At 46.9% G+C, this 19,077-nt stretch overlaps 2 protein-coding genes across 2 annotated transcripts in view; both read left to right on the top strand.

The window, feature by feature from the left end:
- LOC119390992 (proline dehydrogenase 1, mitochondrial) overlaps positions 1-19,077 on the top strand; it is a 424,578-nt gene that overhangs the window by 209,627 nt on the left and 195,874 nt on the right. The window contains exon 3 of the mRNA XM_037658697.2: positions 5,102-5,148. Within this exon, the coding sequence (XP_037514625.1) occupies positions 5,102-5,148 (47 nt within the window). The remainder of the gene's footprint in view (positions 1-5,101; positions 5,149-19,077) is intronic.
- LOC125758163 (uncharacterized protein K02A2.6-like) lies at positions 259-2,268 on the top strand. The gene has a single exon (XM_049415009.1). The coding sequence runs from the start codon at positions 411-413 to the stop codon at positions 2,037-2,039; it is 1,629 nt and encodes a 542-aa protein (XP_049270966.1). The 5' UTR covers positions 259-410; the 3' UTR covers positions 2,040-2,268.

Below are 19,077 nucleotides of genomic sequence, written 5' to 3'. Positions count from 1 at the left end.
TGTCAGCAGAGCTGAAACCATTGTATGAGTTGTTGGGCGAAAATGTTAAGTGGCAATGGACGGACAGGGTGGCGGATACTTTTAAGAGATCTAAGGATTGGCTTATGCATCCCAGAGTACTAGCATACTACAATCCGGATCAGGAACTGGGTATGGTATGCGACGCCTCGGCATATGGACTAGGAGCGATCTTATTTCATAAAATCGCGGGGGTCGAAAGACCGATAGCGTTCGCATTGAGGACACTAAGTCAGGCAGAGCAGGGCTACGCCCACCTGGGGAAAGAGGCTCTTGCAGTTATTTTCGGTCTAAAGAAGTTCCACAAATTTTTGTTTGGTCGAAAATTTTCCGTTTATTCAGATCACCAACCCCTGGTTGGAATTTTCGGGCATGGCAAGCCAATCCCTACAATGGCAGCAGCACGGATACAGCGGTGGGCCTTAATTCTTGCAGCGTATGACTACCGATGGGTCTACCGAAAGGCAAGCGAAATCCAAAGTGCCGATGCCCTTTCACGGCTACCGCTCCGAGACAAAGCAGAGGAGTCGGAGGGCGTTTATTTCTTTTCGGTGCTAGATGAGGCTCCATTGTCGGCAAGGGAAATCAGATTGGAAACGCGTAAAGATCGATTGCTGTCCAAAGTGTTGTTTTTTACGCAGAACGGGTGGCCTGCGCATGTGTCGGACGACGATCTTTCACCATACTTCGTTCGCCGTAACGAACTGTCGGTAGACCAAGAGTGCGTAACATGGGGCGATCGCGTGGTTATACCAGCTTCGTTGCGACAGAAGGTTCTAGAAATGCTGCACGAAGGTCACCCAGGGATGACTCGAATGAAAATGCTGGCAAGGAGTCATGTCTGGTGGCCTCGCTTAACGCTAGACATAGAGCAAGCGGTGAAAGAGTGCATCACTTGTCAGTTGTCACAGAATGCGGCAGCTAGAGTGCCACTAATGTCATGGGGCTGGCCAACGCATAGATGGCAGCGAGTTCATCTAGATTTTGCGCAAAGGGACCAGCATTTCTTTTTGGTCCTAATGGACGCTCATTCGAAGTGGGTTGAGGTGTTTGTCATGACAACAACAACAAGTGAAAAGACAGTAGAGAAGTTGCGAGGTGTTTTCGCGGCCTACGGACTACCAGAGGAGATCGTGACCGACAACGGGCCACAATTCACATCGCAGCACTTCGCAACATTCCTGAGCAGGAATGGAATTCGTCATTCCAAATCTCCTCCCTATCACCCAGTTTCGAATGGTAGCGCCGAACGGTGCGTTCAGACCGTCAAGAAGGACTTGTTTAAACAGATACTATACGAAGAAAGAAAAGGAGACAAGAAGTCCATGCAACATCGCATAGACCAATTTCTCTTCAGTTATCGCAACACCCCGTGCAGCACCACTGGTGAGACCCCGGCCCAGATCTTCTTGTCATGGCAGCCAAGAACCAGGCTGAGTCTGCTGCACCCGGACATGGAACAACGTATGCGCGAAAAGGGGGAGCAGGCGAAGCTCCACGCAGACCAGAAACGAGGACCATGGAGAGACTTCTGGGAAGGCGACCAGGTTTTGGTAAAAGGACTCCGCTCGGACGACGACAAATGGCTGTTGGGTACAATTGCTCAGCGGTGCAGCGCATGCACGTACATTGTTCGCGTCGGAGACGAGGACCGATACGTTCACGCTGATAACCTGCGACTGCGTACATTTCAGGAGAACCGGAGCTGGCTTAAGGCGGCGGGAACAGTACTGGACGGGCCGAGAGTGGAAAACAAGGGTCCGCTCTTCAGGGACACTAGAGAGCCCACCTCGACCAGCACGCCTATTCGGCTCAACGATCAGGACCAACCAGCATCGAACTTGACGTCACCAGCAGCTGAATCGGCAGGGCCTTCTACCGAACCGTCTCCGGGCCTTCTACACGACAGCGGTCCGACGCTCGACAGTGGTCCCCATAACGGCGACCCCTCGGGACAATCAACACCGCAGCTTCGACGTTCTACCCGGTTGAGGCGACCGCCAGACCGTTACGTGCCGTGAGACGAAACCTCGTGAGGGGAGAGGAGTGTTGTGTTATCGGGTTTGTGCATCGTGGTGCTGACGCAGACGCGCTTCGCTATCAGCGGTGACCTTGACTCGGACTGTTGGGCTTCGTGACGTCAATGCTCGGTGTGATAGTGGCTCGAGCATGTATATAAGCAACCGCCCCTTTTCCTTCCTGGTTGTTAGACAGTTGGTTGTGTGACCGAATAAACATGTGTTGCACTTAGCCACCGTGTGCTGCCTGCCGGTCTCGCCCCTGTTTAGACGAAGATATAATAGTTACTGTCGTTGCCAATCAAATATTTATGTTAATATTGCATAGGAGGTCCCATTTGAGTTTACACTACGGGACCTCCTTCTGTATATCCTTATCTTGTACGTTGTGTTATGAATGAATAAAATTTGATTTGATTGATTGATTGATTCATAAGATTTTTGGACTTAGGGGTTGCAATTTTCGTCAAGACGTGTGTGCTGGAGTTATGAACCTAGAGGCAATAATGCTATGCTTCTGTTTCCTTCTGCACACTCAAAAATTCGGGAAGTTTGCACTAAGTTGCGCAAAGCTTGGCACTGCATAGCTGGTCGATCCCCAGCTCATTGTGTTGCAGCATGGGAATCGCAATGCCAGCAGCGATTGGATCCAGCGTGCTTGGCCGAAGAAGTGGCAGCCAAGAGGTGGCGACGAGCGGATCCATAATACGTGCGAAGCTTGTCACTCTGAATGTGTTCATATTGTTGTCCCTGCGCCCACCGTCTTTGTCTCCCTCCCGCCTCTCTTAGCTCTGCTGCACATCCGCGGTTATGCGAGGGCAGCTGTGGTGTTACCAGTTGCCAGGCAACACTAAGCGCGGCGAAATCTGGCACTGCACATGTGCAACCTGCGTCAGACCAGCTGCAGCTTGGCGGAACTTGGTTGCACGCAGTGTCTCTGTTGGTCGGCGTGGCTTGGCTCTGTGCATGTGTGGCTATGCCAGTTGTTGCCCAGCTGCAGCGCAGCTAGTTGCTACGCAACGCGAGGCACCCGTTCATGATGATGATTATTTCACCTCGAGCTTTAACAGCTTTGCTGTTGAAATTGGTAAAGCACACTGTAATAGGTTTATGTTTAGAAAATTAATTGAAGAAGTCCTGCGAGCACAGCTTGAGACCAGCTTGTGGGCCCAAGCTAAACGTCTATGTGACTCTGGCTACCCTGTAAGCCCGTTGACTGCCATCGCGGAAAAAACGAATAGAAAATGTAGGGCGAGCAGCGACGAACAGAACCGATATGACTAAAGCTGACGAGGTTGCCATGGTTTCTTACGCGCACACATTTTCACGCAATTTGAAAAGAAAAGCAAAAAGATCAAGTGCAGAGGTAGTTTTTTCTGCTGCACAGTGGTTGCAAGGACTGTGCAAAAAGGTTAAATCGGGTGGGAAAGACAAGCCCGTACGTGTCATAAAGCACCGTAAAAAATTTGTCAATTGTAGCGAGGTTCCTTGACTTTGTCATTTGAGCATGCATACGTAGGGCAAACCGGCTGGTGCATGAACCAGAAATTTAATTAACATTAGTGCAACGTCAAGAAAGCTGTGTCTGGCCCTCTTAGGATCCGTTGCCAGAGGTGTGGCTGTTTCCGTCTTTTTGAGAATACGTGCATCATAAACAAGGCTCATGTCAAAATGGCCCACAAAATTATAGAAGCATGTGAAATTGAAGAAAAAAAAGAAAAATGTGTGAGCGTGCCGTCTTGGGCCTTGTCGGATATAGAAAAGAGGTTTCTAGATTCCTCGCTTTGAAGTGACAAGACAGGTTCTGTTTGCAGTGATGGCATCTGTACATTATCTTTGTTTGCTGTTACTGGGCTTTGTTATCAGTGTGCTGCCTTTGTATGAATAGCACTTGTGATCACAAAATAAAGCTTTTAGTGGAACGTTAGTGCTGTATTTGTGTCTTCTCTCTCGATCCCTGTCGTGTTGCGCTGCTCCGCGCAATGGATTGTGGTACAGCACTATTACTTTGTCACCGTCGCCCTGGAACATGGTAATTGAAACAGTGCAGTGTAATATTATTATGTGTACTGCAGATTCCTCTATGGGAGGCTTGTACATGTTTGCATAGTGAAAGTGACTCTGCTGGGCATGCTAGGAAAAACATTTGCTTCTGTAGCGATAAGCAATCACGCTGATGTTAGTACTGATGCGAACATCTGCATAGCTGACATGATAGAAAAAAAATAATTGAGGCTGCCATCATAGTAGGCTGATAGTGAGCTGTCTAGGAGCTACAACCAGTGGTGCTGACACGTGATGCGGCTGATAATGATTTGAATATATTATTTATTTGAGTAAGGCAGATTTTTAAGAACAAACTGTGATATTCGAGGTTTACTAAAGTTTGAGGATGCAGTTTGATTGCAACTGCCGTGTACTGCCCAACACAGAAAGGTTGTCGGGGCACAAAGAGTAAGAGTGAGCATTGCGATCCATAGAAGTGTCGAGAACATCACTTGAAAGAAGTCTACTTCACTCAGTCAGGTAGAGAATGACAACAGAAGATGCGCTCATTCTATTGTCCAAAAGTGCAACATGTCGATAGCCTTGAGTGCTCTTTTCATTCAAATGCCATTTTCTTGTTTGGTTCCCGTCTGAGGGAAGTTTTTATTATATTCAAGGATCAGTGTAAGGCTGGCCCACCTTCAAATGAATACAATACTTTCCTACATTATTCAAAGCCACATGAAGGCATGGGAGATTTTTCAGCTCAGAAATGTCAGTGTATCTGGCTATGTGCAAGTTTGTATAGTAGCAGCACTTGACGAATAGCTTCAGATGAGTGCATCAGCCAGAAACATAATGCGATATGTCTCTTTAAACATCTGCCACTTGGTTTTGTTCTGAGTATTTGGGTGCACTAGGAAATGTAGATGTTAGGTGCAGCTAGCATATTTTGTTGAACTTGTGCTTGCAGTGTATTCAAGAGCATTGTGGTCATGGGGGGTGTCATGGAAGAGTGGTTGTGTTTGAAGCCTGCAACAGAAAAATGTTGAGTAACTCCCAAGTGAATGTGTGTGCAGGGCTTGCAGTTCACAGGCACCAGTCAAGGAAGACAGGCAGCCATCAGGTGAGCCACTTGTGCCTTTCAAAGTACACTGCTCTCACCACATGGCACAGACGATCGGCTGTCACTTGTCTCATCTGTGCTTCATTATGGTCTAACTATGTCTTTGTCGAATTCCATTCTATTCATTACAAACCTAAACATGCTTGTGCTTATCCTTAAAAAAAAAAAAAAAAGCCGTGACGAGGTCTGTACGAAAAAAATATAATAAAGGCGCATGCTGGCCAGCTTCATAGCCAGAAATTTTGTTGGGGTGGGGGGTGGGCTCACATGACATCTACGTATAATGTATATATTCATGAGAACTAACAGACATTAATGCCAAGGAAAGGATAATGGGTGTTACTTGTAGTAATTAGCACATAAATGTGAAGAAAGTAAAGTGGACGAAAAGATAACTTGCCGCCGGCACTTTACTTTCTTCACATTTATGTCCTAATTACTACAAATAACACCCCCTATACTTTCCTTACCAGCGGCTTTGCCTCTTTGCATTTCCTTTAGGGCTTGCTTTACTTCTCCTGTCAATACTGGCGGGATGTCAGATTCCTCTGGGCTATTACTGCTTCTTACGTTATCATCCTGACTGTCTCGGCTGCTGTACAAATCTCTGTAGAACTCTCCCGCTACCTCAACTATTCTATCCATATTGGTTGTGACCTTGCCTTTCTTGTACCTTAATGCATACATCTGATTTTTGCCTATGCTCAGTTTTGTCTTCATAGCTTTGAGGCTTCTCCCATTCTTTAGAGCATGCTCAATTCTTTCCATATTATACTTTCTTATGTCCGCTACTTTACGCCTCTTGATTAACTTCGAAAGCTCCGCCAGCTCTATTTTGTCTGTTGCATTTGAGGCTTTCATGGCTTGACGTTTCTTAATGAGGTTTTTCATCTCTTGGGATAGCTTACCAGCGTCCTGTCTAACGACTGTACCCCCGACTTCCACTGCACACTCCTTAATGATACTAGTCAGATTATCATTCATAGCGTCAACGCTAAGGTTGGTTTGCTCGGTTAAAGCCACGTATCTATTCTATGAATAGTGAAACTCTGAATTCCTGAAGTGAAACTGAAGTGAAGTGAAACTCTGAATTCCTGTACTTTCCCTCTAAATTCCATCTTTCCCTGTTGAAAGACGGTGGAGAGATTATGTTAGAAAAACTGGCCACCCTGTATACGAAGTGTCTCTCGACGGGGAGGATACCAGAATCTTGGAAGAATGCCAACGTCATCTTGATCCATAAGAAAGGGGACGTCAAGGACCTGAAAAATTACAGGCCCATCAGCTTACTGTCTGTTGTCTACAAGCTATTTACAAAAGTAATTGCTAACAGAATTAATACGACATTAGAGTTCAATCAACCAAAGGACCAGGCAAGATTTCGTACAGGCTTCTCAACAATAGACCATATTGTGAGCGCTGACTGTGTCGGTCATCATCTTCACTTGTGCATACAAATCATCGTGATCATCATCACCGTGTTGGATCGCCGGTGTTCGGTTTTTGGTTCGCATGCCTTTGCTGTAAATACAACAATCGTTCCGTCGTACCTGACGTCGTCTCACAAGTGGTGGAGCGTGCTGTGATTCCCACGTCCTCTTGCTCTACCGGTCACCCCTGGAGCTCCGGTCTGGTCGACGACTGTGCTTGCCAACAACATCCATGGCACAAAACGACGCATCTCCTACCGTCCCTGCCGTGCCCGCTCAGCCTGCTGGGCCTCTGTACACCGTGAGTACATTGCAGCGAGACCCTCCAGTATTTTCCGGCCTTCGCGGTGAGGACGTAGAAGAATGGCTGGACAATTACGACACAACCAGTGCTTGCAGTTATTGGGACGAGGCACACAAGCTGCGCTATGTTCCCTTTTACCTCAAGGAGGTCGCGAAGACGTGGTACCACAACCACGAAAGCGACTTTCCTGATTGGTCAGCATTCACGGTGCAGCTGCGTCAGATCTGCGGCACGTCTGCAGCACGCTCTGAGCTAGCGAAACAGAAGCTCGCTACTCGCATCCAGGGACCCGACGAATCGTATACGTCGTACATTGAAGACGTTCTGGCTCTCTGCCACCGTGGCCAAAGTGACATTCCCGAGGCCGATCGCATTCATCATGTACTGAAAGGCATCAACTCTATCGCCTTCAATGCTCTTGTCATCCAGAACCCAACCTCAGTTCAGGACATCATTACGACGTGCCAACGCCTGGACGCACTCCACTCAATGCGCCTTCCACATGCCTCCTGCGACTCTCGCCTTACTGGAGTACATGAACTGCGCGCTCTCATCCGCACCATCGTGAGAGAGGAACTTCACGGCATTGTTCCTGGCAGCCCAGCTACTTCATCCGTCCGCTCTCCTCCTTCTAATCTGCGGGACATCATCAAGGATGACCTGGCGTTAATGACGAGCGTCGCACGTGCCCCGTCTCCTGCGGCTTTCCATGCGCCTTCATATGCCGAAGTTCTATCACGGCCTCCGGTACCAACTCCACCTGCGCCTGCGGATGTATACGACCACTTGGCCGCGATGGCAGCCAAGGCACCAGCACAACAGCACTCCGCTCCCTGGCGCCCTGCACGCCCCATCTGTTTCTACTGTGGCATACGAGGACATATCTCCCGCTTTTGCCGCCGGTGCCAGCAAGATGAACGACGAGGATATTCTTCCTACGAGAGAGATTTTACTCCGAGGCCCGATCCCTACGTTCCCTCGTCACAACGCTCGCCTTCTCCTCCTTTGTCCCACGGCGACCCTCGTCCTTCCCGCTCACCCCGCCGTCGTTCACCATCGCTCTTCCGCCTTACTTCTTCGCCCTTACGTTCTGCCCCGGCACCTTTCGACAGCCACTCGGAAAACTAGAAGCTGCAGTTTTTGGAGGGGAAACTGCTCGTCGTCTAAACGCAATAATTCCTCCTGCGCGTCCTGCAAATTTACTGACTGTATGTGTGGAAGGTATTTTGGTGGACGCCCTTGTAGACACTGGAACCGCTATCTCGGTCATTCATCGCAAATTATGCCGTCGTCTACGAAAAGTGCAAACTCCGTATGTTGGTCCGGTGTTATGTGGCGCCAATGACAATCCAATTTACCCTATTGGACAATGCACTGTTCGTGTTCTGATCGACGGAATTCGCCATCATATTCAGCTTGCTGTACTTTCTTCGTGTGCTCACCAGATTATATTAGGCTGGGACTTCCTGTCAGCTGCTTCCGCTGTCATTTCGTGTGGTCCGCCCGTTATTCACATTACGGACACCGAGCGTTCTAGTGCTTACGATTTCTCGTCGCCTCACCTTGTCGCAGCTGCGGATTTTGTACTGCCTTCAGCCCAAGAACGTATTCTCACAATCAAATCAAGAGATACTATAGACGGTGACGCAGTGGTTGTCCCTGATCAGCAGTGTATTTTTCGAGGAATCGCATTCGCCTGTTGTCTAGTGCAGTTTTCACGCGGTCATGCCAGTCTCACCGCCTACAACATGACATCAGAGACGCAACTCCTGTCTGAGGGGTCCACTGTTGCCAGCCTTATCGACGTCAGCACCGGTATGTGTCGTCACTGTATCGCCTTCCTCGTCAATCACAAAGTGTACGCCCGTGGGAGGTTCATCTAATGCTCTCAAGGCCACTTTGAGTACCGATCTGACTTCAACCCAAACCCATGACTTATTGGCCATTTTAACGAAACACCAAGCTTCTTTTGACGTTTGTTCAGATGGCTTGGGTCAAACTATGGCGGCCTCTCATCGTATCGACACAGATGGGTCTCGTATCGTTCGCCGTCGCCCTTACCATGTGTCGTCTTCAGAACGCAAGGTTATCGAGGAACAAGTCAATGACATGCTCGCACGCAACGTTATCAGGCCTTCAGCAAGCCCTTGGTCTTCTCCTGTTGTCCTAGTTAAGAAAAAGGACGGGTCCGTACGATTTTGCGTTGATTACAGGGCACTAAACAAAATTATCCGGAAGGATGTATATCCTATGCCTCGGATTGACGACGCCCTTGACACCTCACAGGGCGCTGAATACTTTTCAAGCCTCGACTTGCGATCTGGCTATTGGCAGATCCCGATGCACGAGTCTGATAAAGAGAAGACCGCATTTGCTACACCTGATGGCCTCTTCGAATTCAATGTGATGCCTTTTGGGCTCTGCAATGCCCCAGCCACATTTGAGCAAATGATCGACACGGTGCTGCGGGGCTTAAAATGGAAGACCTGTCTTTGTTACCTGGACGACATCGTCATCTTTTCGTCCAGCTTCTCACAACACCTAGAACGTCTAGACGAGGTACTAACGTGTCTAGCTAAAGCCGGTCTCCAGCTAATACCAAGAAGTATCGGTTTGCGAGCCGCAGCATCAAAGTGTTGGGTCACGTCGTCAGCAAGCTTGGTATTGAACCCGATCCTGACAAGGTGGCCACTGTCTTGCACTTTCCTAAACCCACTACGCTAAAGGACCTTTGCAGCTTCCTCGGCTTAGCGTCGTACTTCCGCCGGTTTGTCCGGGATTTCGCCACTATCGCAGCACCTCTTCACAAACTTCTGACCACAAGTGCATCCTTTGTTTGGACGGATGACTGTGAAGCTGCTTTCCAGACCCTCAAGCGATGCCTCACGTCAGGGCCAGTTCTTCGCCATTTCGATCCCACAGCACCTACTATCTTACACACCGACGCAAGTGGGCATAGAATCGGCGCTGTCCTGCTGCAGCATGACCAGACTTCGCAAGAGCAAGTAGTGGCTTACGCGAGTCGCACTCTCTCTCCAGCTGAACGGAATTACACCATCACTGAACAAGAATGTCTGGCCATCGTGTGGTCTGTGCAAAAGTTTCGCCCTTAATTGTACGGGCGCCGTTTTATGATCGTGACCGACCATCATGCGCTCTGTTGGTTGTCCTCTCTGAAGAACTTGTCAGGACGCCTCAGCCGTTGGGTGCTCCAACTCCAGGAGTATGACTACATTGTCACATACAGGTCAGGTAAGAAACACCAAGATGCCGACGCTTTGTCGCGTTGTCCGCTGTCGCAAAATAACCCTGACGCACCTACCTCCTGTGTGGCACCTCTCAGCGAAGCGACCACGCAGATGACCAGCCTTAGTCCGATCAAGTCCACTGCGCCAGATGACTTGCTTCAGTCCGCAGACCTCGCCGCGCTCCAACAGGCAGATACATACTGCTGTGCAATCATTGATCGGCTCACTGGCTCGTCCCATGCTCCCAACAGCCGCTTACGACGACAGCTCGCGCGTTTCAAACTTCACGATGGAGCGCTCCTTCGGTACCTTTACCATCCTCTCGGTAACTGATGGGTCCCAGTCATCCCTCGCTCACTTCGACTCCAAGTTTTAGAAGCCTTTCACGACGACCCGACGGCTGGCCACTTAGGTTTTCATAAAACCTACGATTGTATCAAGACTCACTGCTTCTGGCCTGGCCTTTCTACTAGTGTTTCTAAGTACGTCGAGTCCTGTTCATCATGCCAGCACCGAAAACGTTCGACATCTCTTCCCGCCGGCCCTTTACAACCTCTACCGCGCCCGTCCGCTCCCTTCGAGTTCGTGGGCATAGACTTATACGGACCTCTTCCGCTTACACCCGCCGGTCATCGCTGGATCGTTACTGCCGTAGACCACTTAACTCGCTACGTTGAGACAGCAGCTCTTCCTTCTAGTGCTGCCTCCGAAGTCACCGACTTTGTCCTGCGTGCCATTATCTTACGCCACGGCGCCCCTCGAGTTCTCCTTAGTGACCGTGGCAAGACGTTTCTTTCTCATGTCCTCGCTGAAGTCCTACAGGCCTCTGATACCATCCATAAGACCACCTCGGCATATCACCCGCAGACAAATGGTCTCATCGAGCGTTTTCACCGAACTTTGTCCGACATGATCTTTATGTATGTTCAGCCCGATCACAAAAACTGGGACACAATACTGCCTTTCGTCACGTTTGCCTACAATACGGCCATACAACGCACTACAAGCTACAGCCCGTTTTTCCTCATGTATGGCCGTGCACCGTCTTTTGTTCTGAACACCAGGTTCTTCTCCGCGCTCTCTGTCCCATCAACGTCCCTTCCAGAAGAGTTCGCTGCCCGCGTCGCCCGCTGCCGTGAAATTGCCCGCGCCAACACCTCTGCCATTCAGGCCAAGAGGAAAGTTCGTTGTGATGAGACACGTAGAGTTGTGTCTTTCCACCCAGGCGACGAAGTGCTCCTCTGTACACCTGTTCGCACACCGGGGCTCTGTGAAAAATTCGTTCACACATACCTGGGCCCTTACACTGTGCTTGAACGAACGTCTGCGGTGAATTATCGCGTCGCTCCTGTTCGGCTTCGGACCGCCGCCGTCGCGGTACCGAGATCACCCATGCCTGAAGCCCTATATTCGGCGTTCGTACCCTTACTACATGGACGTCTTGCTGACCGCTTTCGTGAAGGGGGAAAATAGTGTGAGCGCTGACTGTGTCGGTCATCATCTTCACTTGTGCATACAAATTATCGTGATCATCATCATCGTGTTGGATCGCCGGTGTTCGGTTTTTGGTTCGCGCGCCTTTGCTGTAAATACAACAATCGTTCCGTCGGACCTGACGTCGTCTCACAATATTCATACAATCAATCAGGTGATAGAGAAATGCGTGGAATACAACTAACCCCTATACATAGCCTTCATAGATTACGAGAAGACGTTTGATTCGGTGGAGACATCAGCAGTCATGCAGGCACTGCGGAATCAGGGCATCGACGAAGCCTATATAAACATAATGGAAGAAATCTACAGCGGATCCACAGCCACTATAGTCCTCCATAAAGAAAGCGACAGAATCCCTGTAAAGAAGGGCGTACGGCAGGGAGACACGATCTCTCCAATGCTATTCACCCCGTGTTTACAGGAGGTTTTCAGGGCCCTAGATTGGGAAGAATTAGGGATAAGAGTTAATGGAGAGTATCTCAGTAACCTGCGATTCGCTGATGACATTGCATTGATGAGTAATGCGCGAGACGAATTACAGCTCATGATTACTGAACTGGATACGGAAAGTAGAAGAGTAGGTCTGAAAATTAACATGCATAAAACTAAAGTAATGGGGAACAATCTTGGCAGAGAGCAGCGCTTTGCGATAGGTGGCGAGACACTAGAAGTTGTAAAAGAGTACGTCTACTTAGGACAGGTAGTAACCGCGGAGCCGAACCATGAGAGTGAAATAACTAGAAGAATAAGGATGGGATGGGGCTCATTCGGCAAGCATTTTCAAATCATAAATGGTAGTCTACCACTATCCCTCAAAAGCCCAAGTGAGTGAACGAAAGTCTGTGCAACTTTGGAAACAGTGCACATTGTTTATGCAGCATTGTAGTCCTACAGAAATTTTACATTTCACTCTTAACTCTAGTGACACGGTGTTGCTGCGTAACAGGTTTCCTGACAAGAAAGCTCTTGTGATTTTCCTTTCCAGCAGTTCACCTCGAACAGAATTCCACCAGGATCTATTATGCGGCCGCAATCGTCATGCACGCTTTATACAGTTACTGGAAATAAGTCTTACTGCGACTTTCCAATACGAAAGCTTCATGTACGAAAGTGCGTGTATTTACGTTACCATCACTAGATCATTCAGTTCTGTCACGTCAGAAACTCATTTAGAAAACATAAATTTATTAGCGTTGATATAAAATGTAATAGAAAGTAATGCGGGAAATTTAAACCTGACTACATTTTACTGTGCATTTGTGTGTTTCTATTTTTTCTCATGTATTCAGAACTCCATTACATAGTCAGTTGAGTAGATTCCACTCCAAATGTTATAATTTTTTTAGTTCCATGACGCAATAATTATCAAAATCTGCTGGAAATAGCAATACAATCAAATGTGCAATGTTTGTGTGCATTTTTCTTATGTGCTATACTTATCATTGTTGGTATAGCGTTGCCCGCGAATTATGGCCGTTAATATAGCAGAAACAAATAAAAATAAAAAGTAGCGTTACGTTTGGCAGATTTGCATGCATGTACAGTAAAAGCTTGTTAATTCGGATTTTATGGGAACAGGAAAAATCTTTGAGTTAACTAAATGTCTTGTTGTCGTGCTCTCTTAGCCGCACAAGCGAAAAAAAGAGTGTGGAATCAAGCATAAGCACAAGTTCAGAGAATGCAAGGTCATCTCTTGCATCCCGCTGTGGGAAGTACTGTGTTGGACATTTGCCCATAGCTGCCCTACCCTCTTCCCCGTCCTGGCAAATTGGCAAATGGGAAGCCTACATGTCATAAGCAGTCACCCGACGTAGTAAGTGCTAAGTCCTGAGGACTGGACGACGGCAAGAATTGTACCAGTGCCAAAGAAGGGCGACTCTGCATTGCTAACAAAGTATAGACCGATATCTTTAACCGCGTCTTGCTGTAAGCTCCTTGAACATAATGTCGCTACTGGTATTATGAAATTTCTTAATTATAACAGTGTACTGTCTCCATTTCAGCATGGTTTTAGGAAAGGTCTTTCCACAGTAACTCAACTAACCACAGTCATCCATAATTTTGCCTGTATTCTAGATAAATCAGGCCAGGTAGACGTAATATTTTTAGATTTTAGAAAGGCTTTCGATCTTGTTTGCCACACAGAACTAATTTTAAAGTTAAAAACCATAGGACTGCCGGAGTTCATCGTTGTTTGGGTTTCGGCATACCTTACAAACCGCACACAGTTTCTAAGTATTGACAATCATATTTCACGACATTTACCTGTTAACTCAGGAGTCCCACAAGGAAGCGTACCAGGCCCGCTTTTGTTTCCCATAAACATCAGTGACATTGTCCAGGTCATTAATGAACCAGTTCAGATTAAACTTTTCACGGATGATTGCTTGCTTTTTAATGAAATTAAATGTCCGGATGATCAAGCCTTGCTGAATACTAACCTGCAAAACATACATATGTGTTGTCAAGAGTGGGAAATGCAACTTAACGCTGACAAAACGGTTTTTATGAATATGAGTAGAAAGAAAAACATTTTGCTTTTTCCGTATAGTCTCCCTTCAGACCAGCTAACTACAAATACCTCGGCATCGCAATAACTATTACACTCAGTTGGAACACCCGTATTTCGAACATTTGCACATCCGCCTTCCGTAAGCTACGCTTTTTGCGACATAAGTTAAAACACACACCACCTGATGTCAAACTACTCGCATATTCATCCATTATAAGACCCAAGCTTGAGTATGCATCCATTTTCTGGGACCCTCATAGGAAAAAGAATGTCGAAGCACTGGAGATGATCCAACAAAAATCAGTTAGATTTATTTATTCTAAATACCGCCAAACAGACCCTCCGACTCAACTAATGAATCTTTATGGCACAAAATCATTGTTAAACTTCGAAAAAAAACAGCGCAAGATTGAGACAGGACACAAGACGAAGAAGGCACGACAACAGCGCTGACTTACAACTGATTTTATTTTGACATGTGGGCACATATATATACCTTAACAGTCAAATAGAAAGAAAAACAAACATGGTTCACTGGTGCCCCTATCTCATCGGCGTGCTTCATCACCGAGCACCACAAGCACGTGCTGTACATATCACCTTCGGTTCAAAAAATCTATTTCCTTCATTGGCAGCCTGAGTTAGAGACGGCATGCTCACACGGTTATTCTTAACACGTTCTATCTCTGCAGCTTCGATAATTTCCCTAGTTGTATATAATCTTTGTTTCTTGCTACAACTTTTATTTCGGAAAAGATTGGTCTGCATCCACAATCTCTGCAATGGAGGCCTAGGTGGCCACTAATTGCTCTATTTACATTGTAGTTATGCTCCTTCAGTCGCTCATTAAGGCATCTGCCTGTTTGCCTTATATATTTACTTCCACAGGACAGTGGCATTGAATAGACAACACCCTCAATGCAGTTCACAAACTGGTTTACATGCTTGATGGGACAGGACTGTGGCTGTCTTTCTGTTTCGTTCACTTTTGAACACATTGCAGACAATTTTTTAGGCGCAGGAAGCATGTCGATGAGGTAGGGGCACCAGTAAACCATGTTTGTTTTTCTTTCTGTTTGACTGTTAAGGTCATATGTGCCCACATGTCAAAATAAAATCAGTTGTAAGTCAGCGCTGTTGTTGTGCCTTCTTCGTCTTGTGTCCTGTCTCAATTTGGCGCTGTTTTTTTGCCATGTTTAACCATGTACCAACTAGCCCAAGCCTCGACCATAGTAAAATAAAATCATTGCAATTACGAAGAAAAATTGACAGAATAAAATTTCTCTTTCATTTGAAGAATCATCAATTGCTACTTCTCTCTGAGCCCTACGTGACATCACTGGCGTCACGAACTACAAGGCATCGACATAAAGAATCACTAACCCCATACAGCACCAAAACTAACCTATTGAAGTTCTCATTTTTCCCGCGCACAATTAACGAGTGGAACTCGCTGCCAATATCATCAGTGCAAAGTATAAAAATAATTGAAAGTCTTCAGGATTGATGTTAGGTTATTTTACTTATGTTCCTTTTTTGTGTGAATATTGCTTACACTTTTTGAGATGTTCAAGGTGTTATTACTTTCGTGCTTTGCTGTACAAATTAGACACTGTCTTCCTTTTGTTTCCCTTTCAATGCACTGTATGTAAATGTGTCTATGTGCCTTTCCGAGTACACTTTTGCCCCTCCTGCTAGGGCCCAAGTTGGGCCTGCAGTATCTTGTAAATCTTGTAGATAAATAAGTCATCGACAGGGAATGAGAACCTTGTAGGTTGTTGGACGTTCAGTGTGCAAGCAGACACAGTAATACCTCTGTCACACGGGCAGCTTTAACTGCGGTTATGCTTAACCGTGGTTACAGGATTAACTGCAGTTAACGTGAGCGCGGGTTTGCCATTTCTACACGAGCTCAGTTAGCTCACTTGAGCAAGCCGACGAAACCACGTGCTGCTCGTATGGTCGGCAAGAAGTTCGGGCACACCCTCGGTAAGTTTCGTGGTACAATACACCTCCGCTAACCCCCACGACAGTGTATTGAATCGTTCGACCTTCGGCTAAATATTCAGTGTTTGCAGCTCTGTGAGGCGGCTAGACACGAACAATGCAAAAAGCACTTCCCCTCAAGAAACCTGTAGCGATAATACTGTACCCTCTCAAACAGGCCGTGGACGAAATAACCTTTGTTGTTGGCCTTTCAACGGCGAGCCTCCTTTTGCCAAGCAAAACTCGTTTTCAACTAGTTTTGCTTGGCTATTGTTCGCCGACTGGAGACGCGTTCCGTGAAAATCCTCTGCGAAGCTGCCGAATAACGTGCACCGGTTCACGGCTGGTGGACTCACAGCTCCACCATCTTGTTAGCTTCTCGGTTTGTGAGGGTAAACCGTGCTTGCCTAGCTCGGTTTGCGATAACTACGGTTAGGAGACTAACTGCGGTTACGTCTGCCGTGTAGCTACCACTAACCGCGGTTAACCGTAACCGTAGTTAGCTTAACCGCGGTTAAGGCTGTCCGTGTGACAGGGGTATAAGTGGACTTGAAAACGGGGTACCAGCGAAACCACAGAAACACGTACACAAGAAGAAGGTGTTACACACGGATGAACGCTGGACTTGAAGTTCATAATGCACCAACTGGCCCAACAGCTAGCGCTAATGCACAGTAAGTGCGTCACAGTTGGAAAAAAAATATGTTTATATGTATGTTGCACAGCAGTACAGAATAATATAAACAATGACAAAGAGAAAAGTAAGTAGCACACATATAGAGTGAAACCTCAGTGATAGGAATCTCGCGGGGCCATGAAAAATATTCGTATCATACAAAATTTGTATCACCAGAAAACATAAAATTAGCGTGTGACAAAAGAAAGCTGTCCTGCGCTTTAATTTGTTGTTTCTCAGGCCCGCAGTGACATTATAGACAGACACAAATGATTGCAAGTAAAGTTTTTTAATTTCGGCAATCATACTGGCACTCGTAAATATACGATGTGTGTGCGTGTGTGCAATTAAGGGACAAAATGTTCTGTGACCCATGACAGCCAGTAGCCCCCTCCTAATTGTAGTACGCTTTTCTGCATGACACTATAGTAGAGCAGCGAAAGTGATTTAAGAAGCGCTCCGCATGAGATAGATAGAGGCCCAAAAATTTTTAGGACCGCTGCCCTTTGTTATTATTCTTTCCTTTTTGGGGTGGGTTTGCGGCTGTTTTTTGCAAGATTTACAGTCATGCCAGCATAATGGGGAAGATTGCTCAAAATTGGGGAGTCCCTGGGCAAACTGGGAAGTTGGCAGGTGTGCACGTCCCCAACAATCATGTACGTTGATGTTGTGAGGGCTAGCTCTTTCGCCAAGCCCATCCTTTTATGATGTCTCATCACGAGGGCATGTTTTGTTTCGACAAATCAGGCAGGTATCAACGTAGTACAAGAACGCTGCCTTGAGAGCAGCAGCACTCTTAAACGTGTCGAAGAGAGCAAAAAAAAGAAAAGCATAATGCCAACATCACCTGTAATCTAAAAGCGAAGGCACACAAAGGCACATTAGGGCCTCCACGCTTCATCCGCACCATCTTTGAGGATACGACGAGCCGCTGATGAACGATGCCATGGTCCCTCAATACTTTTACTGGTCATGAAACTCCCGCGTAACTCAATGGGAGAGCTTCATATACCGCCCGCACTTTCCGTGCCGCGGCGCTCGCGTAGCTAGAAGGGGGACGAGGAAGTTGGCTGCTGCTGGCCCCCATTAGCGGAGTGTGGGCGCGGAGTGGTGGTGTTTGTGCTGGCTGCACCCCTTTTTTCTTTTCGCGGTCACCTCGTCGTGACAGCGATGCCCAACACCTTCTGCGTACCGGGCTGTCGCTCAGGATAGAAGGGCACCATCGAAAAAGTGTCCCTATTCTGTTTACCAGTCGACGCAGAACAACGCAACAGGTGGAAACGTGCAATCCCGCGACAGGAGACTCTCGAACTTTCTTTCGACTCCAAGTACGTTTGCATGTGCGAAAAACATTTCGACGCAAGTGACATTGTACGTGTGGACGTGTGCACAGTGAATGGAAACATTGTTTCACTGCCTCGAGATCGACCAAGACTGGTGGAAGATGCCGTGCCTAGAATTGTGTGTGTGGTGTGTGCGAGTGTGTTTGGAGCTTAGAATAACAGAGAGCTGAGCTAGTTGGTAAGTATTCATTCTAAAGAGACCGGGCGTGCAAACACGGACACAAGAAAGAAGTCGGGACACCACAAACGCCGGCGTTTGTGGTGTCCTGACTTCTTTCCTGTGTCCGTGTTTGCACGCCCTGTCTCTTTAGAATGTGTTTGGAGTTTATGTGAAGCGCGGTGTTCGGAGTGTTTGCGTTTGCTTTCTGGATAATGATAGGAACTAAAAATAATGCCGTGGGTCAAAATTCAATATTTTGTTTTACTTTGATAGTGCTATTTACTGGTGCTGTCGCTGAATCGAGAAAATTTCTACAAAGGTTCAAAAATAGTAATGCAGTTTTATGTATAATTGATCAGTTTAAGCTGAATAACTGGGTTGATGGAAGCACCGGGCTGATTTCGATTTGTGCTGGTGTTTACATAAAAGGAACAGGGTGGCTAACTGGAACGCCAACTTAGAACTCGTGGTCATTGTGACAGTATATGGGAGTGAATGAAAAAAAAGAGCCGTATATTAGAACTCGGCAGTGTTATGAAATCTGCATGCGTAAAATGAAAACCATTCGCTTGAAAATCACACATAGTGCCTATATCTAGCAAAAGCAGCTCACAGCAGTTTCACCTCATCATTATTTTAACCCCTTAAGTGCTTTATTTTTTTGAAAATTTCCCAACCAAAAGTGCCTATTTTTTTTATTGCTGATATTGAATCTGATTGTACTAAAAAATAGCTAGTCGATGTTAAAAAAATATTTGTACCACATACTTAGT

Source organism: Rhipicephalus sanguineus, chromosome 4, assembly GCF_013339695.2.
Source record: "Rhipicephalus sanguineus isolate Rsan-2018 chromosome 4, BIME_Rsan_1.4, whole genome shotgun sequence".
Lineage (NCBI taxonomy): Eukaryota > Metazoa > Arthropoda > Arachnida > Ixodida > Ixodidae > Rhipicephalus > Rhipicephalus sanguineus.
Note: the sequence above shows the minus strand (reverse complement) of the source record. Positions and strands in the feature narration are given on the sequence as shown.

What these genes read in the sequence shown, in the direction of transcription:
- LOC125758163 (XM_049415009.1), top strand. Translation starts at nt 411, where the DNA reads ATGGCAGCAGCACGGATACAGCGGTGGGCCTTAATTCTTGCAGCGTAT.